This window comes from Cervus canadensis, chromosome 33 (genome assembly GCF_019320065.1).
Source record: "Cervus canadensis isolate Bull #8, Minnesota chromosome 33, ASM1932006v1, whole genome shotgun sequence".
NCBI classification, from domain to species: domain Eukaryota; kingdom Metazoa; phylum Chordata; class Mammalia; order Artiodactyla; family Cervidae; genus Cervus; species Cervus canadensis.
Window position 1 is genome coordinate 21,850,230 of NC_057418.1, and position 24,817 is coordinate 21,875,046.

Below are 24,817 nucleotides of genomic sequence, written 5' to 3' on the forward strand. Positions count from 1 at the left end.
TCCCTGAGGGGGGCATAAAGGACCAGGGAGCAGGTCCCGGAGGAGGGGCCTTGCCTCCTGACAGCCCTCGGGGGCTGCAGGCAAACCTCCTCCCTTCGCTCCCCTCCAGCCTCTGAGCCAGCAGCACACACAGCTCTCAGGACCAGGGTCCCTGCCCCCCATCTCTTCCTGGTCCCGCCCAGCTGGGCGCCTCCACCCCAGCTCAGGCCCACCATCCCCAGGCACCTCTGCTCAAGGCAGGCCGCTCAGTGATGGAGGCTCTGGGCCCCCAGGAGGCTGGTGACGAGCAGGCCACAGGCTGAGTCAGAACTGCTGCTGCCCCAGGAGCACAGGCCTGGCCTCACCCCTTCCCACAGTCTCTCCTGTGGGGCTCCTGCCTTGCCTGCTTGGCCCAAGCCACTTCCGGTGAGAACAGGCCTTTGGAGTTGGGTCTGCAAAGGCCTTCCTGCCCTTCCTCCTGGGATGAGAGCCCAGCCCCTCTCATCTTGGCCCCTGGGTGGGTCCCCTCCCCGCTGACACGTCATGTGGAGCCCCCATGCTGCTCTCAGCCCCGGGAGTCCTGCCCTCGCCCTGAGCGCCTGCTGTTCTCACACCACCCACCCTGGGCCCTGCCAGCCAGCAGTCTGTGCTCAGTCAGGGGACGTGGCTCAACCCTTTCAGCATCAATAGGCCCTCAGCCTAGGGAGGGCCCCGTCCTGTTCACAATGTCACCTGACAGTGGGGACCTCTCAGATCTCAGGGCTGAGTTTGTTTGAGTTCTGCTCTCAGGTGACATGGGGTCTTATCCACCTGCTCATTTTCAGGACATGGAGGTACAGTGAGCGGTGGCGGTCAGCTGGGATTCACCTTCCCCGTCCTCACACCAGGCCCTGTGCCCCTGCCTTCCCTCTGGATTCTGCCCTCAGTACCTGTTCCTTGAAAGGACTCAGCCCAGGAAGACAGTTATGATGAAACTGGTGAGGACCAAAGGGAGGATCCAGGCTTTGGACTTGATGGCTGTGGCCGTGGGCTGGACTGTAGGGGGGCCCATGGTCGGTGATGCTGCAAGGAGAATAAGAGTGATGCACTTGTCCAGACCGCAAACTCAGCAGATGCCTCCTCGCCCCCAACTCAGGTACCCCTACTGTGCAGACAGTTTACACCCATCACATGGAGGCCCCAGTGATAGATCCTCAGGAGAGATGGGGGGAAAGGAGGAGCCCAGTCCTCACAGGGCTCTGACAGCTAATGGGGGAGCAAGGTTTCCAACACAGCCACTCAGTCCTGCTGTGACATCAGAGATGGTGACGTGAGGATGGAGTCCTCAGGAGCTGAGAGCAGAGGTGTATTGACAGATTTCCAGAAGGAGGATTGGTGACATTTAAAAGAAGATTCTGGAAAGAGGGTAGAGTGAGAAATAAATCCCAGAAATCAAAAAGATGTCTACAGGCTTCGCATCAGCAAAAATCCATGTTCAATCTTCCAAAGGCCTGTGCTGTGAGGAGAGACGTCAGGAGGGGGAAGAGGAAGGAGGATGACAGAGCATCCCCGGTTCATTGTTATCCCAGCACAACTCACCTCTGATGGATCAGTTTCTCAAACACACACACACACACACACACACACAGGGTCCATGTCACCATGAAGGGACTGTCACTGTCTTCTCCCTTCTCACTTACCTGAGGTCTTCAACATTTTCTCCCAGCGCACCATGAAAGCCTGAAGCCAGGCCGGACAGTCTCCCATGGAGACCTTCTTCAGGAACTTGGTCACAGCTCTGTCATTCCCCCACTTCTCTTTCATCCATCTGCCTCCAGGGTGATCCACTCTCCAGTGTCCATTCTCCGAATCAAAGTGGAGGCTCATTTGTCCATTCAAGCCAAACTGCCAGGATCCACTGATATGTCTGTCATCCTCACAGCGACATGTCATCCTGGCCTGCAGGGTGAGAGGGTCTGCTCCCACCATGGGAAAGAAAGAGCTCAGCCTCTGGGCTTGACAGATTCTTTGCCCCACCTGGGTCCACCTCCCCTAGGTCCACGTCCCCTGGGCCCAGCTGATCTGGCCCTGGTCTCTCATGCAACAGCTGCTCTTTCCACTGGACGACTAGGGAAGGACCAACATCCAACTGTATTTTTAAGCCCCAATCTGTTCCTCCTGTACTTGGACTTTCTAACTTACCCATGACCGTGTGTTTCTCCAGTGTAAAGTCAAGCAGGTGGTCCCTGATGTCTCCAAGTGTTTCGATCTGTGTTTCCCAGGCCTTTATGGTTTTCACTTCTTCTCCCAATGGACTTGTGAATATGATCTTAGCATGACCACAATCATAGGAGAGAAAAACCTCTCTGTCCACATGGCCTTGAACTTCACACCACGGCTGTCCAGGTCTGGGCTGAGGATCGATGGTGAAGTTATAGAACAGAGAGTGAGCGTCTGTGAAGGCAAACCGCAGAGAGGGTGAGTTTGGGAGAAGAAGACCCATAGGCCTCCTCCCCCAGGTCTGTGACAGCAGAGGAAGGCTGCAGGCTGGGCTGACAGAGCAGGACCCCCGCCTGCCCCCCACCCTCACCAGGCACGACTGAGAAAGACGATGAAGCCTCAGGCAGGCAAGAAACCACACAGCCCTGGAGACGCCCCGTTTCCACTCTGCTTACAAGCTTCCCACGTGGGACGAACCAACACATTCGTTTCCCAGGGATGGGCCAGGCTGGTTCAGAAGGAAAGGCCCAAACTCAGAGGATGTCAGGTTATCTCTGAGTGTCTGTGGGAGATGCAGAGGGTAAGGGGGCTGTTCCTGAGGAAGCGGATCACAGCCAGTGGGGGTGGGGGTGGGGAGGATGAGCACAGAACCCAAAGCTGGACAAGGGAGAGTTAATAATTATAGGTCACTGGGCTTAGCAAGGCCGGGGAGACTTGGATGGGACTCCACTAGGATGGGACTTGGAAGCCTGGAGAAAGGCCTGGCCCACATGGCATGAAAGAGAAAGTCCAGAACTTCCAAGGCAGGAGATAGAGGAGAGGATCCAAGGCTCAGAGAAGTGAATCTGCCAGGGCGGACACGGTGTGGAAGGGCAGGAGTGTGTGCAGTCCACCAGCTCCATGGGAAAGCCTGATGGACTCTAGGGAGCCTGAGAGGAAAGCGTGGATGAGAAGCATCTCCAGTAGCTCCAGGATGACTTTTGCAGAAGGTCAGGGATGGTGGTAGGACTTGGTGTTCCTGTGGGGTTCTATCAGGAAGAGGGATGGAAGTTGTGGAAAAATCAGATTCCAGGTGGGGGTGCTCTAGGTCAGCAGAAAAGAGGTGCAGGGGTCAAAGTGATTACGGAGTCTCAATGCCAGCCAGGGCCTGACTGCAGAGAATATGATGCTGGCTCATAGCACAGGGTGATCCGAAAGGCAAACAGATGAGCAGGAACCTAGATACAAACTGTACCACTGAAAGAATTAAAGAGAGGCAGCACACAGGCTGGATGATCAGGAAGCCAAAGGCAGCCATCCCTACCAAACATCTGATCCAGGCCCATTTTCCAGATATGAGCCACTTCTCAGAAGGTATCAACAGAGAAAGAAGCCACGTTCTAAAGAGGAGGGCATTTTCATCATCACATCTAGTGCAAAAGTCCTTCCATTCTTTCCCAAAGAGCCACGTCGTTATTTCCTGGGGTAAGTGAACCTGCAGAAGCAGAAACTACTCTCACATTCACACTGCACCTAGTGTGTTTTATGATATCATGCACAGGAACCGTAGCATCATCGTCCCCCAATTGTTGAAGCGATGCTCGGACTACTAAGTCATCAGTGGACAGCAGTCCAGGTTCTGCTTACAGTGGTTATCACTGGGTCCACAGACCACAGAGCAGTCATTTCACATGCCCTGGACTTGTGACATGCACGGAGACCTGAGTAGCTAGTAAATTAACGTGGGGTGAAGGCTACTGTATTAGTGAACTCCAGATTCAGACCTCAGACCCTACCTTCCCATCCCCAATGGTACATGTACACAATATCCTAGAGGAAATACAGAGACAAGTAACCAAGCTACAACCTCTGGAGGGCTTCAGGGGTGTGGTCCCTATCCTAGCTCCAGTTAATTACCGCTGTGGCCATAGGTTTCCTGTAATGGTACATAAGAAATATTTTAGGCTTCACAGACCCTAGGTCTCTGCTGCAATCTGCTGTCCCAGCACAAAAGCAGTCACAATTGGTGAACGGTGAGCATGGCTGGAGCTGCTTCCTGGGCAGATGACCCGGCAGAACCCGTGACATCAGAGGCATCTGTGGTCAGAAAGGTGCAAAAGCCATTTTCTACTTGAAGGCTCACAACAGAGACCCCGAGTGTCCTGAAGTGAGGCCATGTCACTTGCCGTGGGGAAAGTCACACCATTGAAACGTGGCTCCTGGTGTGGTCCTGGGGCCTGGCAGAGATGAGGTCTCTGGTCATGGAATGTCAGAGTTGCCCATCATGATGTGGGCTCATTAACCCCTAATCATTAGTTCAGCTAGACCAGCCAGCACAGGATAGAAGTGATTATGTGTTTGGCATAAGCAGGGCCACAGGGAACAAACAAGACCCACCAGCAGCTGGCCTAGATGTGACACTAGAGTTGTTATGTGGTCACTATCCTCTGCTCACGCCTGTGGCTTCCCCTACGGCACTTTGGACCAAGGTAGCAACTCTGCAGCAAAGGAGTGGGGGGCATTAGCCCATAACTGCTGGACGGTTTTTACTTTCCTAAGAAAAAGTACTGCATGTTGAAGACAAATCATTCCCAAAACTAGTGAAAGAAAGCAAAACTTTAAAGGTGAATCACGTGCATTGTCTTTAGAAGGTAAGAAAATAAAAAACAGTTGGTAGTAATATTGTTATTTCAAATATGTGTGTTTAAACAATTTTAAAACTATTTTGTAAGAATATACCTATACCTCAAGGCAACTATGTGTAAAAAATTTACACAAACATTTTCAGTTCAAGCTAATAAAAGTGATATTGAGAAAGCATTCCACATCAGTAAGTCTGTCTTAGAAAGTTCAGATGCTAAAGCATTCCTAAAGCTCAGTGTTCTGAAAGACAAATCTGCTTCTCTGATGCTGGGTGATGCATGTGACTAGCTGGCTCCAAGTGGGCCTCGACAGGCACCTTCCTCCTGATGCTGGGGGACTGTGAGAGGAGAGTCAGACACAGGCCCCCAGGGCTGCACGGACCTCTGTGAGACACCAGGCCCTTTGCTGGAACTGCACCTCTCCTCTGGATCGAAGGCCCAGCACAAGGCATCACATAAATGGTTCATCAGGACAGTTGATAAGCTGGGCTATTTGGTAACCCTCTTTCAGGCACTCGGCCACATCAAACGGGTAGATGTCCACTTAGGGTGTTTGGCCAGAGTCATAAACCCCTGGGCTCTTTAGTAGCAGCATGCTGACTTCTCAGTTGTGGCATGCAGGATCCAGATCCCCAACCAGGGATCGAACCCAGGCCCCTGCATTGGGAGTGTGGAATCTTAGCCACTGGATCACCAGGGAAGGCTGGAGAACTCATTATTAACCAGACTTTCAAATGTCATCCATCAATCCTGTGATTTTGCTGTTCCCCAGACAGTGAGAGTCCATGGGGAACAAGACTCTGGAGAGGGACTGGCTTTGTTTTTAACTTGAGGTTGTTCAATGACAGAGCTCCTAGGAGCCAGGTCTTTGTGGAGGACTTCTTTCTGACCAGGTAGCTATTCCACAGGCAATCTGAGCAGCCATGTGAACTAGCTTTTGTTGAGAAGTTGCCTGTGCACTATTGGCCACTACATATCTACACTGTCATAAAAATAATTTAAGATCCCCCAAGTTCATGTAAGGCAATCCACCATGGGCTTTTCCCCTTCTTCTGTTCACACATGGGTAATAGGAAGATTTCTGTGATGAAGACCTCGTAGCTTACAACTTTCAGGGAGCATCGTTGTCACCTGAATTTCAGAAGCTTGATCTCTAACTCTTTTTACAAATGCTTGTTGCTCTTTATCTGGATCTTTTTCATCTACATAACCCCCATGGAAAGTACACCAAAAGGTACCTTTTTAGAGTACATCTTTTGAGTTCCTCTCCCTGGATAGATATTTTGATATTATTCACCTTAGCTTTGGCCTCCAAAAGAGTGACACTTCTCAAGTCCTACTCCTCTACCCACAAGGGAGGATAACTGGAGATGGGGGCTGTATTGTTGGGTGTGTTGCCTCTCACACACTGAGACATCTGGGAAGGACTGGGACTGAGACAGACCTTGGGAACTACTGCTGGCACTGATACTATCTTCCAGTTCAATCCTTTTCATACTATGAAGATGCAAAACAGCTAATACTAGTACTACAAGAGATATAACTGGACAGCAAATCCCTAGGCTGATATAAAACACACGTGTAGACACGGCTGGAGCTGCATGTACAGGGTCATAAATGGGTTCCTCTGCTGGTGGTTTTGTCCAAGGCTGAAGTTTTACTTCCTCAATTTCTGGATCGCAGCTCTAAGACTGTGAAGCTTTCTGAAGTTACTGTCAAGTTGAGCTGCATTTAGTATCATAATTTCAGAATCTACTTTGCCAGGACAGGACAGCTGGAGCCCAAACACTGATACAGTGCGTGGGAGTTCCGGGGGCAGGGGGCGCCGGGGCAGGCAGGCAGCCTAGAGGACCCTAGCGGTCCCCGCGGCGGCCTTTCGGATGGGCGTCCCCGGGAGACCAGCCCGCACATCCTTCCGCTAGGAGCTCCGGACTCCACCGCCCAGGAGAAGCTCGGTCGCCCGCCGCCGCCCACCCCCGCCCAGGCCCCGGACGGCCGCGGAGCTCTCCTCGCCCGGCCGCCCTGCAGGTGTTAACTTAACGGTGATAAAGAGCACTGGTCCTTCAAGGGCCGACAGCAGTAGGGACCAGAAGGGGCTCTGCGCGCAGATCGCGGGCTGGTGCTTTTCGGGGCTTCTCTGGGTCCCTTCCCCGCGGGGAGGCAGACGGGTCCCAGCCCGCCGGGCTCCAGGACTCCCACTTCCCAAGGGGCGGGCTGGGCCCTGAGGGGCCTCAACAGCATTCCCTGTAGCGTCCCGGCCCCGTCTTCTCCTAGCGTCACCTCCCAAACTCCCCGCATTACTGCTTCACCCAAGGCACCGCTGTTCTGCCCCGGAGAGCCGGCAAGTAGCCCGGGGGAGCCACCGAGGCGCAAAGGGGCCAGGGGAAGGGAAAGAGGAGGCGGCCGCGGCGCCACCCCGCAAGGAGTTTCGCGAACCCCCGCGCCGTCACCACCCCTGTTCAGGTCGTAACTCACCCAACTTCCACGCGCCCCGCCCCCCGCAGCTTCATCCCCGAGCTCACCGCCGGGCGTCCCGCTGAACCAGACAATCAGAAGCAGGACCAGGAAGCCAAGGCAGGTCTCGGGGCCACCCATCTCTCCCTTTGCCACCTGGATCTCAATTTTGCACGAGAGGAGGATGCCAGGTCAGGTGAGCGGATCCTGTCCTCGGGGGCACGTTCTGCACTTCAGTGGCAGCCGGCAGATCCTCTGAGCGGAGGCCAACCCCGGGCGGGGCCGGGCGGGCGCTGGCGTCACCAGGTTGAAACCGCTTACATCCTGGACGCTGCCCCACTCGCCGCCCCAAGGGCTGTTGCCGCCGCCTCTTCCCACTCCTTGGAGCTGTACTTGAGCTGTGCTTGGGCTGATAGCCAGAATCTTCCTAGTTAGATCATTGTGTCATTTTGGTCTCCCTAATTAATAGAATTTGATCAGAGGTCAGGGAAGAGTTTCTGGCAAGAAGGTCATGGAGGGGAGAGCTCAGGGCTTCCTCCTTCCCCATCTTGAGCTTGCCTTGGATGATCACTGGCCTTTCCACTGTACTGAGTTTCCTCAGGGTTTTCCACACCATCTTATGAAAACCTGAAGGAGCCTTTCAGCCAACCCAGTTACTGTTTCCGGTGCTAGTTCCCTTGGCAAACTTACTTGATAAACGTCCTCTGTGTCCTGACCATTCCACTGACTTGCCTTCTCTCATCTCTCCCTCTCCTCAGGCTTCCTGAGTCCCAGAGACACAACAGTATTGAAATTAGGTCAGTTCGTCACTCTGCAAGTTTGCTTGTTTATTTTTCCTTCAAAATGTCAATGCCAATGCATTTTGAAGAAGGATTCTGTATAATTCTACAAAATGTCAATGCCAATGCATTTTGAAGAAGGATTCTGTATAATTCAACAGGGTATTTGCCCCCCCCACCTTTTTTTTTGTATAATTGTACAAGCTTTGAAAATTACATAGGTTATAATGATCCAGTATTATTTGTCATTCAAAAAGAAAAAAAAACTTTCTCTTCCTCCCAGCAACCATCCAGGAGGAATTAAAGTTCCTGAAAGAAGGCCAATTCAAGATGGCTTCTACTCTGGTAGAAACAGAAAACTAAAAGATGAGCAAAAGCAATAAATAAATGGGTCCTCATCAAGCTTACATACTTTTGCACAGCTAGGAAACCATAAACAAAACAAAAAAGGCAAACTACAGACTGGGAGAAAAGATTTGCAAATGATGTCATCCTTGCAGGTAATAAGGGCTTAATTTCCAAATATATGAAAAGCTCTTATAACTCAGTAATAAAGACAGGGAACCCAATCAAAGAAAGGGCAGAAGATCTAAATAGACATTTCTCCAAAGAAGGCTGACACATGGCCAGTGACACGTGAGAAGATGATCAATATTTATTATTTTTAATTAATTAAAAACTTCTATTGTGTACTGGAGTATATGGTTGATGAAAAAAGTGTGTTAGTTTCAGGTGTGCAGCAAAGTGACTCAGTTACACACATACATGTAGCTATTTTCTTTACAAATTCTTTTCCCATTTATGCTATTACAGAATATTGAGCAGACTTTCCTATGCCACAGGATAAGTCCTTGTTGGTTATCTATTTTAAGTATAGTAGTGAGTACATGTCAACCCTAACCTCCCAGTTTATCTCTCTCCATCACCTATCACCTCTGGATATATGCCCAGGAGTGGGACTGCTGTATCATATGGTAGCTCTGAACCTGCCTGCAATGCAGGAGACCTGGGTTTAATCCCTGGGTCAGGAAGATCCCCTGGAGAAGGAAATGGCAACCCACTTCAGTATTCTTGCCTGGAGAATTCCATGGATGGAGTCTGGCGAGCAACAGTCCCCTGGGTGGCAAAAAGTTGGACAGGACTTAGTAACTGAATCACCACCACATGGTAGCCCTGTTTTTAGTTTTGAAAGGAATCTCCATACCTTTCTCCATTGTGTCTGTATCAATTTACATTCCCACCAACAGTGTGGGAGGGTTCTCTTTTCTCCACAGTCTCTCCAGCATTTATTGATTGCTCAGTTCAGTTCAGTTCAGTCGTTCAGTAACGTCTGAATTTTGTGACTCCATGGACTGGAAGCTAGGCTTCCCTGTCCATCGCCAAGTCCCGGAGCATCCTAAACTCATAGACTTTTCAGTATGGCCATTCTGACCAGTGTGAGGTTCCTTGAAGGGGGAAGGAGAACAAATGTCAGAGAATGAGGAGTAAAGCTAATGTGTCTCAGCCCCAGGATCCAGGGAACCTGCTGGGCAACAAGGACAGACGTTGGGGACAGAGCGGGGTTGGTGCGCACAGGCCTCGCTGCAGAGGCTTCTCCTGTCTCAAAGCCCCGGCTCTGTTCACCTGGGCTCCCACAGCTCAGGGTCCAGTCGTCCCGGGGCACATGGGATCGTCCCTGACCAGGGTCAAACCTGTGTCCCCTGCACTGGCAGGCGAACTCCTATCACTGGCCCACTGGAAAGCCTCCGCCACATCTTCTTTACCCATTCATTTGTCGATTGTCATTTAAGTTGCTTCTATGGCATCTCAATAGCTCAGACTATAAAGAATCTGCCTGCTATGAGGGAGACCTGGGTTCAGTTCCTGTGTTGGGAAGCTCCCCTGGAGGAGGGCATGGCAACCCACTCCAGTATTCCTGCCTGGAGAATCCCATGGACAGAGGAGCCTGGTGGGACACAGTCTATGGGGTCACAGAGTTGGACACGACTGAGCTACGAAGCACACACACATTCTCCTTCCCCTGAGAGTGTCCAGGCCCAGGTTCCCACCTCTGACCCTGGGCCCACAATTCTCCAGCTGAACAGCCTCAGGTTCTGAGTGCTTGCCCCATGTCTCCCCCAGGGTCTGGGTCTGTTCTGAGAAGGCCTTCAAGGCATTAATTCTCCTCCAAGAGAAGCAAGGGTTTGGGCCTGTTACTGTCATAATGAAGGAAAGCCTATTTCTCCAATGCCCCCGTGGAGCCTCCACCTCACATCAGGGCTGGAGTGACAATGAAGCTGTAGCCAAGTTAAGTGTCTGTGAGGAAACTCAGGTGCTAGCTGGCATGGGGAGTGCTGACTCAGTCCTCATGTGCCCTGCAAAGTTCGTCTGTTGCAACCTTGGCCCTGAATGTGATGGTATCGAAGATGGGTGTGTGGGAAGTGATTGATATGTTCCGTTCAGTTCAGTTCAGTCTCTCAGTCATGTCTGACTCTTTGTGACCTCGTGGACTGCAGCACGCCAGGCTTCCCTATCCATCACCAACTCCTGGAGCTTGGTCAAGCTCATGTCCATTGAGTTGGTGATGCTTTTTAATGATCTCATCCTCTGTCGTCCCCTTCTCCTCCTGCCTTCAATCTTTCCCAGCATCAGAGTCTTTTCCAATGAGTCAGTTCTTCACATCAGGTGGCCAAAGTATTGAAACTTCAGCCTCAGCATCATTCCTTCCAAAGTATAATCAGGACTAATTTCTTTTAGGATTGACTGGTTTGACCTCCTTGCTGTCCAAGGGACTCTCAAGACTCTTCTCCAACACCATAGTTCAAAAGCATCAATTCTTCGGCACTGAGCTTCCCACCTGAGCTTCTGGACAGACCTGGGAACACCTGCGATGAGCGGTAAGAGATGAGGGAAGGTGCGGAGAAGGGCGACGTGGGGAGGAAGGAGTTGGGGGACAGTGAGGGGTCTGGGCCTGGAGAGGTGGGAGGGGCGCGGTGGAGAGTGTTGGGTCCCCTCCCCATCCGGTTGTGCCCCCCACAGGAGTCCCTCCTCCTGAGTTTAGTAGGCAGGAGGGGATTGAAGGGAATCCTAGTCCTCAGAGGCTCCAAAGTGAAAGTCACTCAGTCGTGTCCAACTATACAGTCCATGGAATTCTCCAGGCCAGAATACTGGACTGGGTAGCCTTTGCCTTCTCCAGGGGATCGTCCCAATCGAGGAATCAAATCCAGGTCTCCCACATTGCAGGTGGATTCTTTACCAGCTGAGCCACCAGGGAAGCCCAAGAATACTGGAGTGGGTAGCCTTTCCCTCAATGGCACCCCACTCCAGTACTCTTGCCTGGAAAATCCTATGGATGGAGGAACCTGGTAGGCTGCGGTCCATGGGGTCGCTAAGAGTCGGACACGACTGAGCAACTTCATTTTCACTTTTCCCTTTCACATATTGGAGAAGGAAATGGCAACCCACTCCAATGTTCTTGCCTGGAAAATCCCAGGGATGGGGGAGCCTGCCGACTATGGTGGGCTGCCGTCTATGGTGGGCTGCCGTCTATGGTGGGCTGCCGTCTATGGGATCACACGGAGTCGGAAACGACTGAAATCACTTAGCAGTAGCAGCAGCAGCCTTTCCCTTCTCCAGGGGATCTTTCTGACCCAGGAGTTGAACTGGGGCCTCCAGCATTGAAGGCAGAGTCTTTACCAACTGAGCTATCAGGGAAGCCCCAGGCTGACGAGAAGCTGAGGGAGGGAACGCAGTTCAGCCCCTGGGCCTGGGGGAGGCATCAGCTGGTGAAGGCGGGTGACCCCGGTTGACAGCTGTCACAAGGCAGATATCTTTGCGTCGTGTTTCCAAGCTAGAAAAAGACAAAGTAAATTGTCAGGGGGTAACAGCTTCTTCCCTGTCCCTGCCAATGTTTGGTTCCCTTGGGACCTCAGGGTGATGCTGTGCAGGCCAGAGGGCCCAGGCCCAGAGAAGGGAGAAGCTGGGGAGCCGGTCACCACTGAGGCCTCTTCAGCAGCAGTCCTGACACACTGCTCACCCCACACTCTCCATGCACACCTGTCTTCCCACACTTCAGCCCCAGTTACACACACAAGCCAACTCCATCACCCACAGCCCCCCTGACTCTCCAGCCTCCCACACAGCCCCCCTCACATGCACGTGCTCCCCACATAGGCTTCACGCTTCTCACTCATATCCTTCCCCCCCTTGCGCACGTCACCCGTCCTGAAACTGTCCGTGCAGGTCTCCTCACACCCGCTTCCCTCTGTGCACACCCCACCCCCCACCCCCACACACTTCCTTTCACACACAAGTGCCTGCTTGCCTGCCCCACTGGCTCTCCACTCTCTGCAAAGTCACACCGCGTTCCCCTCCCACAGGGACCCTGGCTTCCTCACGCTGTCTGTACACACTCCTTCACACAAATTCCACACAGAAGGCTCCCATCTACTTCCGCTGCCATCCAGAAACTTCCCCCTCACGGCACTTCCCTTCACTCTCCTCCTCCTCTCTGGGTCCCCCAGGGGATCCCCTCCCAGGCCCTCTGCTTATGCATACTGTCCACTCCCCTTCTGCCCCAGGCTCACCTGTCCACAGTCTCACACACACATTCACACACACACACACCAAGGTTCCCAACATTCTCACACATTAGTTGTGGCTGCTCCCCACACATCTAACACACTCTTCCCAGCATTCCCTCACTCTCTTCACATTCGCCTTCCTATCACAAATTAGTGTCACTGCCCCACACAACCTAAGTGGGAAATGGCAGCCCACTCCAGTATTCTTGCCTGGAGAATCCCATGGACGGAGGAGCCGGGAGGGCTACATTGCATAGGGTCGCAAAGAGTCAGACATGACTGAGCGGCTAACACAATCACTCCTCTCTCCTGCCCTCCTCCTCTCACGCACACCTCTCTCTCTGTCTCTCTCTCACACACACACAGTCACGCTGACCAGTTCTCCCCAAGATACTGGGCCTTCCAGCTGCCCCAAAGCCACACACAGCTCAGGGTGGTTCTGGGAAGGGGCTGGCTGCCAGGACTCCGCCCCAGGGCTGAGCCAGGAATTTTAGATCTCTGTCTGGGTCCTACCTGGAATCGTGCCTTCTCCTTTTTAATGCTCCAGCCCCATACCTAAAACTACTCACCAAACATGCTCCTGCTGGCATACAGACCCGAGCCCCCACGGACAGTCACCTTCATGCATTAATCAAACTAAAGTGAACGTTTGCGTGTTGTGCTAAATAGAAATCCTCCTTTAGTTACAGGATTAGCCACTTCTCCCGTTGTCATGTACTGCATCAGGGTCATGTATTGCATCGCTGGTATTTCCTACCTTGTCTACTAGGTGTCATGTGTCTAGACGTCCCTGGGTCTGTTTCTTGGCTCTTTGCTAAAACTGGCTCCTGCCTTCCTTCTTGCTCACCAGTTCCCTTTGCGCTGGGAATGCAGCCTAAGCCCCCACAAGCTTGGTTGGGACAGTGAAGTCGTCATAAAGAATTACCACAAACTCTACAGCATGAAACAACCAAAATTTATCCTTTCAAGGTTGTGAGGGTTAGAAGTCAGAAATCAAGATGTCAGTAGGGCCCTCTCTGAAGGCTCTAAGGGAGGCTCCATCTTGTCTCTTCCTGACTACTGGTGGTTGCATGGAGAAGGAAACGGCGACCCACCCCAGTATTCTTGCCTGGAGAATCCATGGACAGAGGAGCCTGGTGGGCTGCAGTCCATGGGGCCGCAAAGAGGCGGACACGACCGAGGGACCGTGCACAGCTCTGTGGTTCCCGGAAACCCTTGGCGTTGCGGAGCTCGTGTCTATTTCTGTCCTTCCATGACACTCTTCCCGTGGGTCTTGTCTCCCTGTATCTGTCTCTTCTTTGCATGTCCACATTTCTCTCTCCTGGTAAAGGCACCAGTCACTGGATTAGAGCCCACCCTAATCCACCCTGACCTCACCTTGGTTGGATTACATCTGCACACACCCTATTTCCAGGTGAGGTCTCCTTCACCTAATAGTAAGGACTTCAACACATTTGAGCCCCTAAAATAAAGGAGTTTCAATAAACATTCATGTGATACTCATTGGGTAAAGGTACAATTTATGATTGAATTCTCTGCAACCCTGAATATATTCCTGACAGGAGAAAACTTCAAATTTGTCTAGACATTACTGAAAACTGAAAGGTTAAAATTTTTTCCGAGTGTTGCCTTCCTCTTCTCCTGGTATGAATGTATGAGCTCAAACATCCTCTTGGTTTGAGCGTTGTTTTTAGGTGTTTCTGAGGTCAGCAGTGTTCTCTGTTAGCCATTTCAGTGCAGTCGCCCTCTCTAAGTGGGAAATATTAATCCAAGAGTTAATTCTCTTCAGTTTTGCTGTGCATGAGCTACTTTAGAGCACCTGATAAGGGTCCATCTAGGTTGTAGATAGCCCTTTAAATAATATCTTTTCCAGTATGCATAATTTCCTGGTTTTAAGTCATGAAACATCTAATCTTCCTCCATAAACTATTGAAATAAGATTTAGAGTCAAGCTTAGAATGTCTTTTTAATAATTTGGTTAGGGGCTTCCCTGGTGGCTCCTTGGTAATGAATCTGCCTGCCAACGCAGGAGACACGAGTTCAATCCCTGTCCGGGAAGATCCCACATGCTGCGAAACAACCAAGCTCACGGGCCACGAGTCCTGAGGCTGTGCTCTGGAGCCTGGGAGCCGCAACTCATACTTTTGTGTCATGACATCTAGGCAGTTAGCACTTGACTGTGGTTTCTGCATATGCATTAGTCTGCTAGGTCTCTAAAGAAAAGCTATTTTTCTATACTCTGAACATGAAATATGACACCAAAATGTGGCTTTTAGAAAGTCTGTTCCAGGAACCAGGACTCGGACCAAATGTATACCTCCTATTGTATCACAACACAGACTGTAACCACACACCACCGACTGAGTGGTTTGTTTCAACAAGTCTTCCTGGAGGTGAGGATTTTATCACATAAATTAAGAACACATTCAGCCCATAAAAGCATGTGGTAACTTAACTATACATGAAAATGAGTGTGAACACATAGATTATGTCTCATTAAATCACATAAGTATATCCTTAATGCATTATCTTCTTAAAAGAATTTTAAAAATGCCAACCCCCGACCCCGACCCCAATTCCACCCCACATGAAGGGAAGTCTGATGGAAAGAATAGAACTGGAAGTCTTAACTGATTGTGAGCAAATATTTGACTTTCGCAAATCCTCAGAATGACCAAGCAATACATCTTAAGGGCCCATCAATAGTCGTGGAAAGTGAAGGAATTCTTAAGCATGAGTTTCTTTAGCTTCTTGTTAAACCTCACTCTGAGTAGAAGGTAATATATTAGATCAACAGCCAGATTGTCATCAAGGGTCAGTTTTTGCCACCCAGAGTTGGTTTAACATTGTACCTTCTCATAGTCCAGGGAGCAACATCCAGATGATAGAATTGCTGTTAGAACATTGGGGAATATGTTGAGCTAGATAATGCTATCATCAGAGAAGAAAAGGTTTTTTTCATCAAAGGGCTGGGACAGCCTGAGTAAGATCTCAGGACAACACCCCACCCCACCACGTCTACATCTTGGACCTGGTGCCCCCACCAGGAGAAGACACTTGTCTTCATCCCCACTCCCACTGCACTGTCCTGCTGCCCACACCAGCCTCTTCCACACCAACAACAGAGTGCTCCCAACCCTACAGGGAAGTGTGGGGTCCCAAGACCAAAACAGAACATCATCTAGGTAAAGATGGGTCCAGTGGACAGGGGCTTGGTGAGACCCGAGGCTCACCTCTCCCAAGTCCTGACTAGAACAAACCTGCCTAGGGGCCAGAGGCCAGCCAGCTTCTCACCTGCTGTGGTCCCTGATTTCTTCATAAGATTCATGACGATGAAGCAATTAGAACTAATTGGGTGATGATCAATAGGGTAATGCAAGTGACCAAATGGATGGATGCAGATTGGCTGATATCTGGGGCTATTATTAGTGGTTCTAAAATGAAAAAGCAAAAGCCTTGTCAAATCTAAGAATACACCTTCCTCAGCACCTGCTGTCCTTAGACAGCACACGTTCCCCATATAGTTACTGACTCAGGTGAAGCCACTCTTCAGGTCTGGATGTGGAAAGACGAATGGGCTTGTGCTCTGTCTTCGTGGAGCTAATATTTCTCCTGAGTTGTGTTAGTTGCTCAGTCATGTCTGACACTTTGCGAGCTCATGGATTGTAGCTAACCAGGCTCCTCTGTCCATGGGATTCTCCAGGCAAGAATACTGGAGTGGGCTGCCATTTCCTACTCCAGGGGATCGTCCCTACCCAGAGATTGAAGGCAGGGTCTCCTGCCTTGAGGGAGATTCTTTACCGTCTGAGTCACCGAGACACAAATGTCCATCTGATTATCTTTCAGGAGGACATGTTTACTGTGAGAAGTCCTGTTTGAGGAGGACACAATTGGGGGTACTTAATTCTGTCTGGGAAGGGATAAGGGCTTCATTAAGTGACATTGGAGCTGGTTAAAGGATCAGTACAACAGAGGGAAGAGAAGGCCTGGAAACATAATGCGTATATAGATTTGGGGACCATCGAGAGTGCCGGGGGACTGGGTCATTGGTTAATGAGGAAGGGGGCTCCTGTGCTGAGGGAGGTGGGCTGGGAAAGGAGGATGCTGGCAAGTTCTGTGCTATGCCCATCACTGACTCTCCAGACAGGAAGTCCACCAAGAGATCAGTCACCCCATTCATCCATCATATTTTCAGTTGCACAAACATACGTGCTCATATCCACACATGAAGGCACTAGACCTTTGAAGAGAGCTACCACCTCCCCCACACCCCACTCAGTTACCTGTGGGCTCTGGGAGCAGCATGTTCTCCCAGTGTTCCAGGAATTCCCTAAGCCAATAACTGCAGTCTCCCGTTGAGATCTTCCTGAAATACTCTGCCAGTTCCTGGTTGTTCTCCCACTCCTCCTTGAGGCCTGTGGCTCCAGGATCGATGACTGTCCAGGTTATGCTCATGGTGTCAAGGAGGAGGGCTGTCCGTCCATCGAGGCTGAAGAGCAAGGACCCACCAGAGCATTGCTCGGCTTCACACTGACACCACAGCCTGACCTGCAGGGAGGGAGGACCTGCACCCCTCACACAGTGAATCTTTCTGGACTGTCCACAGTCCATCCTCCCCAGCCAGTCAAATGTGTCTGCACATCTAGGGGCCCATGGTCTTCTGACCATGACCTCCCCCTCTTACCCATCAGGTCCACCGGGTCTCTAAGGCTGGATCGTGTTCAGTCTTTTCACAGGAAGGACCTCCCTGCAGGCACTCCGCCCCTACCCCTCTCTTGCTGTCTCCAGCTCCCCACCCCCTCCCATACTTACCCCTCATCTCCTTTTTGTCCAGTTTGATGACAGGCAGGACCATCCTGAGCTCTCTTCCTGCTTCTCCCAGCGTCTGGCTCAATTCAGTCCACGCTTTGGTGTCGTTTACCTCCTCCCCCAGGAAACCCAGAGGTCTGACCTTGCAGCTGTCACTGTCATACTGGAGGAAAGGCTTTGTGTCCGTGGAGCCCTGGACTTGACATCAAGGCTGGCCTGGTCTGGACTGAGATTTGACAGTGAGGTTGAGGCACAGAGAGTGGGGCATCTGAGAGAGAAAACCACAGGTGTGTCTGGGAGATTCCCCTCCAGGGCCTGGTTGCAGAGGGAGGGGTCTTTATCCCAGACCCCCTCCTCTGCTGCATCCTCAGTCCTGCTTCATCTTCAACTGTCTGAGCTTTAATCTCTTGGATGCCACTGTGGATCCTTTGGGTCCAATACTGTTAGCAGGAAGATTTATGTGACATATTTTTACCGTCATGTACCAACTTCTGAGGCAGCAAAAACAGAAGACAATGTCTGCCTTCTAGTGGCTTAAAAATCCATCTGAACAAACAGGACTTTCAACAGGATTGGAAAAAAAAGACCACAGAACACAGGCTACATTCAGGAGGGGCCCCTAATCACCAGGAAGGTTTTTACTGCAGAAGGAGGTGGGGTTGGCAGGAGAGGGCAAGCTGCTCCAGGAGCACAGGCCCAGGCACCCTGTCTTGGGCTGGAGTCCCTGCACACTGGGTGTCACCTCCTGGGCAGCCCGTCCAGCTACACCACACCTGACCATCCTCAGAGCTGGAAGACAGGCCCCCACCAGGGTGGAGCCCCTTCCTTTCCCCTCCTCCCCTGCTCCACTCCCCCTGCCAGAGCCCCAGATCCCAGGACACTCACTGCCCAGAGTCTTCCTGGGTTCTATCAGCTGCAGTATCAGCAAAAGACGGCCTGCAGTGTGAGCTAGAGACATTCCTTCCAGCAGTTTTAGAAGAGTAAGGGGCAAATCGTAGCCTCGAGTGTGTCTACACCTCCGCCTCTGCCTACCGCCCAAAGTCTTCAGTCAGACTGAGGAAGTCCTGTTGAAAAACAATGCAAAGGACAATTATACCGAGGAAGCACCTTGCAAGTATTCAAACGTAATTCCTCATTACAAACAGCAACAACAACCACAAAAAACAGCGGCGACATTAAAAAGCAAAATTCACTTTAAATACCCCACCCTCCAAGACCCCTTAACTTTTGTGAACAAAATGCTCAGGGTTGTGTTGGCTTCTCCCCTCCTTCTGACAAAGGCTCCTCCCACCCCACCCTCGCCTCGTCCAGCTGCCTTTTTTGCTTCTTTTTCCATCTTCTGCTCAGTCATCCTGCATTTTCCCCCTACTTCCTTCTTCCTTCTCCATCCTAACCTGGCGGACTTTGTCTTCAGTGATCAAGATTCACTCTCCCCCAGTGCACCCCAGCGTTAATCCGACTGGCCGAGGCGACCGCACGTGGTCTGCAATGGAAGGCGGGTGTACAAGCGTTGGAGCCGAAACTCCAGAGAGGCCGGGACGCTGTAACGAAATAACTATAGCACCAAACGAAGTGCTCTAACTTGGCATGCTGCCAACTCCTAAGACCACTTGAGCAGCAAGCTGAAAGCTGAAAGCGGAGCTGTGGGGATCTCAGTCCTTTCTTATCAACCAGCAGTCCGCAAAGGCAACCTCTCCTGACCGATAGTTCCCCCCAGCCTTCGCATCTCCCCCCGCACCCCTCTTCGTCCCCACCCCCTCCCGTGGCCCGAGCAAGTGGCTCAACCCCGCGGCCTCAGGGGTGGTGGCTTCGGGGTGGCGGGAGACGACGGAGCCCTCGGTGGGGAGACCCGCCCTGGGGTCTCACTCGCCGCCCCCTCCTCCCTCCTCACCCGCCTCCCGGTCGAACGCCCGTGATTGGCGGGGCGCGGTCCTCGCCTGCGCGCTCCATCCGAGGTCGCAGGTTGAGATGGTCGATGTTTGAGATCACAAGAGAAGTCCGAAACGGAGATTCCAGCTTGAATCGCTCTCGCCCGACGCGCCGCGCGGTCCCGGCTCTTCCAGAGCTCCGTCGGCTGCGTCCAGTTGGTGACAAAGAGGGGCCCCGGGGCGGGGAACGGACAGCGCCCGGGAGAGGCGGGAGCACCCGGGCCGCGGAGCCGCGCGAGCGAGGTCTCAGCCCAGCAGCGCCGTGATGCGCGGCGACCGCGCGGTTCTGGCCTCTGGCGAAACTGGGAGGACAGGACTTCGCCTAGGCGACTGGAGACTTCTCTCTCTCTCCGTTTTTTGTCCGTACCTGAAAGCGTGTATATGCAAATGACACCACCCAGCCTCTTGATGAAAGTGAAAGAGGAGAGTGAAAAAGTTGGTTTAAAGCTCAACATTCAGAAAACTAAGATCATGGCATCTGGTCCCATCACTTCATGCGAAATAGATGGGGAAACAGCAGCAACGGTGTCAGACTTTATTTTCTTGGGCTCCAAAATCACTGCAGATGGTGATTGCAGCCATGAAATAAAAAGACGCTTACTCCTTGGAAGGAAAGTTATGGCCAACTTAGATAGCATATTAAAAAGCATAGACATTACTTTGCCAACAAAGATCCATCTAGTCAAGGCTATGGTTTTTCCGGTGGTCATGTATGGATGTGAGAGTTGGACTGTGAAGAAAGCTGAGAGCTGAAAAATTGATGCGTTTGAACTGTGGTGTTGGAGAAGACTCTTGAGAGTCCCTTGGACTGCAAGGAGATCCAACCAGTCCATCCTAAAGGACATCAGTCCTGGGTGTTCATTGGAAGGACTGAGGCTGAAGCTGAAACTCCAATACTTTGGCCGCCTCATGTGAAGAGTTGACTCATTGGAAAAGACCCTGATGCTGGGAGGGGTTGGGGGCAGGATGAGAGGGGGATGACAGAGGATGAGATGGCTGGACAATATCACCAACTCGATAGACATGAGTTTGAGTAAACTGTCCCTCCCCACCTCTCATTTCATTCATTCATTCATCTCACCAATCTTTTCGAGGTCTGTATCAAGGCTGGGACAAGTCAGAGGGCAAAGGGCACCACCCAGCCTCTCTAGTAAGAATCCCTCGCTGCCCCTCCCCCAGAGTTGCCCCCATATTCACCTTGAGCCTCCAGGGTCCCAGCCACACAGGTCTTCCCCAGTCCACGTGCACCCCTCACTTCACACTGCCTCCCACACTGACTCTCTGTTGTGTTTTTGGCTCCATACACGAATGATGTAACACGTGTCAGAGTGCCGTTTCCTCTGTTGTGGTTCGTAATCACTTTCTAGATCATCTGTCCTGGGGCACCGCTGGGTGCTTGTCCTGAGAATGTGTGAAGTCACTACGGCAAAGGGTACTAAGTTGCTTCAGTCATGTCCGATTCTTTGAGGCCCCATGGACTGTAGCCCACCAGGCTCCTCTGTCCATGGGATTCTCCAGGCAAGAATACTGCAGTGGGCTGCCACGTCTTCCTCATGGCAAAGGGACATTTAGCCTATAAATACCAAGAGTTTGTGAGGAGTGTCTGAGAGTTCCAGTCTGGGGAAAAGCTGATCTAGCTTTTCCTTAAATCGTTTGTTTCCATGAGAACTCTTGGGCTTCCCAGGTGGTGCTCATGGTGAAGAACCCACCTGCCCATGCAGGAGACCTAAGAGATGTGGGTTCGATCCCAGGGTCAGGAAGATCCCTTGGAGGAGGAAATGGCAACCCAGTCCAGTCTTCTTGCCTGGAGAACCCCATGGACAGAGGAGCCTGGCAGGTTACAGCCCAAAGGATTGAAAAGAGCCGGAAACGACTGAGAAGTCTTAGCACAGGCACACATGAGAAATCTAACTCGTTAGGGCGTCTGCTATCATTCTCCCTCCATGTTATAATGATCTGATATTTGTATATATTGTGACGTGAAAACCATAACCGACCAGGTAACAACCATCGCCACACCCATAGTTACAATTTTCTTTATCCTTTTGGGAAAACATCTAAGATCTACACTCTTAGCAGTTTTCAAATATGTTGATACAATCCAGTTGTTCCTCGGTGTCTGCTGGGGATTGGTTCCAGAGCCACCTAGGATACCTCAGTCCTCTGATGCCTGGGTCCCGTAGCCAGCCCTCTGTATCCATGGGTCCCCATTGGAGAACTCAACCAACTCCAGAATCAACTAATGGCAGATTGGGTAGTACTGCATTTATTGAAAATAATCTGAGTTGAAGTGGACCCACAGAGTTCAAACCAGTGTTGTTCAAGGGTCAACTGTACAGTATTGTACACCATGATATACATTACATCCCCAGGACTTACTCACTTTATAGGTGGAATTTTGTACTTTTGCTGCCTTCACCCCGTCCTCCCATCCTCCCCAAGCCCCATCTCTGACAATCATCACCACTCTGTTCCATAATATTTGAGGCTTCTTAAAAAATTATTTTTAGGTTCCACACAAGTATGATAATATAATATTTGCCTTTGTCTTTCTGGCTTATCTCACTTAGCAAAGTGCCTTCAAAGTCATTCATTGTTGTCACAAACGACAGGATTTCCCTGATGGAGGAGTAATACTCCCTGGTGTGAATATGTGTGTATCTACCTCACTTTTCCTCGACACTCGGCCACTGATGGAGGAGTAATATTCCCTGGTGTGAATATGTGTGTATCTACCTCACTTTTCCTCGACACTCGGCCGCTGATGGAGACTTAGGTCGCGCCATGTCTAGTGCTGCCCTCACTCCAGTTTGTCTGTTGCTCACGCCTTGGGTTCTGCTGTCTCCACCCCACCCCACGCGAGCCCCTCCCAAAGTGAGAGTCTGATTTGAGTCAAGCCTGATTTTGCTAAATCCCTTTAGCGTCAACAGGCCATAAACCTGGACTTGGTGTGGACTTCTGTCCTTTCCCACAGGCTGTTGGAGGTGAGGAATTATCAGAACTCAACACTGAGCTTGCCTAGTAACTGCTATCACGCAATATGGGGCCCTTTTCCTGGTTAATTAAAAAAAATTTTTTTTAATTGGAAGACAACCTGGAGAATTCCATGAACAGAGGAGCCCGGCAGGCTATAGTCCATGGGGTCAGAAACAGTCAGACAGGACTGAGTGACTAACACACACACACACAACTGCTTTACAACGGTTGGTTTCTCTGTGCGACAATGCAAGTCAGCCATAAGTGTCTGTATATATAAATAAGCATATACATACTATAAGTATACATACAGCCCCTCCCTCCTGAACCCCCCTCCCACCCTGTCCTGGTTCCTTTTCTCTGTTACCTTGACAAGGCTGAGGGATGCCCTTAGAGCTGGTAACACATGATTTCTGGGTTTGTCTGTGAGGGGGTTTCTGCCAGACATTAGCATGAGAATGTTCACAGAGAGAGCATGAGAGTGATTTTGTATGAAGTTGTACTTTAAAAGTAAAGTAAAAAGCAAAGTGAAGTCGCTCAGTAGTGTCCGACTCTTAGAGACCCCACGGACTGTAGCTTAACAGGCTCCTCCGTCCATGGGATTTTCCAGGCAAGTGTACTGGAGTGGATCGCAATTTCCTTCTCCAGAGGATCTTCCCAACCCAGGGATCAAACCCACGTTTCCTGCATTGTAGGCAGATGCTTTACCATCTGAGCCACCAGGGAAGTCCAGGGAAGTTGTACTTTAGGTGTGTTCATAGGAAGCGGGTGCTCAGGGCTTCCTATTCGTCCATCTTGTTCCTGTTTTTGTGTGATCAACCATCTTTGATGCTCTTATTGGAATTGTTCTGTGGGCCAGGACCTGTGCCCACATGAGATGGCAAACGTAATGCATAAATGCTGTGTGTTCTGACTGCTCCACTGACCTTCCCTTCCCTCATCTCTCTCTGTGTCCTCAGACCTCTTGAGTTCCTGAGACACACAATACTGAAATTAGGCCAAAAATAACTTTACAGTGGCCTCAAAGTGTCCTAGTGAAAGGAAGAATCACATGGCTCTCACTTTAAATCCAAGACATGGCCAAAGCCAGGACAAGCCAGAAGACAGGACATTTGCATCAGTTAATCAAGTTGTGAATGCAAAGGAAAAGTTCTTAAATGAAATCAAAAGTGCTCCTCTAGTGAACACATGCATGATAAGAAAGCAAAACTTACCACCAAGGGAAAATGGTAAAATTGGTGGAAAAAAAGATCCTGAGTAGGATGTTCATCAGATGTGGTAACAGACATGATATGGTACATCTGTGTCACTGTGACTGGGCACCAGCTTTGGGATGCTTAGGGTCTGGACTCCTGAGGTCTGAAGTGAACAGCATTCTCTGCCATCTCATTTTATGAACAACAAATTATGTGTCAGTAAACCGACAGCTTTTAAAATAAAATAAAATCAGTTCCAATCACTAAGAAGATAACTGGTGAATAATTTCTGAAGTTAGAAAACTACATTCCAAGGGAGAAATAGCTTCAGGACCCGTATAACTTTGAGCCAGCCTTGTGTGAAACTGTCAAACTGAAACGGTCCCAGGATCTTCCAGTGGTAGTTGATTAGCCACACCAGCAGGATCGTGCAGTAATGGATTCATCGCTGAATGAGGCAGAGTGCCCACTGAGACAGAATGGGACCAATTCTACAAAGATAAACCACAGTCTTTTCATCACGTGCTGTGTGTGCTTAGTCTGTCAGTCATGTCCAGCTCTTCGTGACCCCGTGGACTGCAGCCCGCCAGGCGCCCCTGTCCACGGGGATTCTCCAGGCAAGAATACTGGAGTGTTGCCATGCCCTCCTCCAGGGGATCTTCCCAATCCAGGGATCAACCTAGGTCTTCTGAACTGTAGGTGAATTCTTTACCATCTCAGCCACCAGGGAAGCACTTTTTTCATCATACTCACTCTCAAAACATAATATGAAACAAAAATGATACATTATCTCTATTAAAACATTTCTATCAAAAAATATGCAAATTATGCAAACAGCAGGAGATCAAAGGCAGCCAAGCAAAGACAGTCCTGAGGCCAACAGAGCACATATCAGGGGCTTCGTGGGAGCACCGTCTCCTGCAGAAAAGAAAGAGGCCTTGGTCCAGGGGGCTGAGGAATCCCGTCACTTTCCTGGGGCTGCCCCTCCCCAGCCCCCTCCCAGCCCCACCCTCACTGAGGGGCTCCTATGTCCTCCACCCACACCCCTACCCCAGGTCCAGCAGCATCTTGTCACCTCCTCCTTACTTCCTGCATCACAGAGTCACCCAAGGCCCTGACACCCCCTGCTCAGGCTCAGGACTGGAGCCAGTGAGGAATCAATCTGCTCCTTTACTCAGGTCCAGATCCTCCCCGAGGGGGGCCTAAAGGACCAGGGAGCAGGTCCCTGGAGGAGGGGCCTTGCCTCCTGACAGCCCTGGGGGGCTGCAGGCAAACCTCCTTCCTTCACTCCCCTCCAGCCTCTGAGCCAGCAGC

The 24,817-nt window shown here is 51.0% G+C and overlaps 1 protein-coding gene, 1 long non-coding RNA gene and 1 pseudogene across 6 annotated transcripts in view; all 3 read right to left on the bottom strand.

Moving 5' to 3' along the window:
• LOC122433865 (UL16-binding protein 3-like) overlaps positions 1–24,817 on the bottom strand; it is a 59,289-nt gene that overhangs the window by 14,416 nt on the left and 20,056 nt on the right. For 2 of the 5 annotated variants that reach the window (XM_043456843.1, XM_043456844.1), the window contains exons 2-5: positions 7,322–7,711; positions 2,161–2,412; positions 1,659–1,934; positions 909–1,041 (exon numbers count right to left, since the gene is read on the bottom strand). In XM_043456843.1, the coding sequence (XP_043312778.1) occupies positions 926–1,041; positions 1,659–1,934; positions 2,161–2,412; positions 7,322–7,394 (717 nt within the window). In that variant the 5' untranslated portion in view covers positions 7,395–7,711 and the 3' untranslated portion in view covers positions 909–925. Of the gene's footprint in view, positions 1–908; positions 1,042–1,658; positions 1,935–2,160; positions 2,413–7,321; positions 7,712–21,581; positions 24,422–24,817 lie in introns of those variants that run through there. The other 3 variants (XM_043456842.1, XM_043456845.1, XR_006267192.1) reach the window with 3 other exon arrangements.
• On the bottom strand, positions 4,665–6,530 carry LOC122433801 (annotated as a pseudogene).
• On the bottom strand, positions 8,666–9,296 carry LOC122433878. The gene is made up of 2 exons (XR_006267199.1): positions 9,237–9,296; positions 8,666–9,148 (listed from the first exon to the last, which is right to left on the bottom strand). It is a non-coding gene; the product is annotated as an uncharacterized LOC122433878 (long non-coding RNA).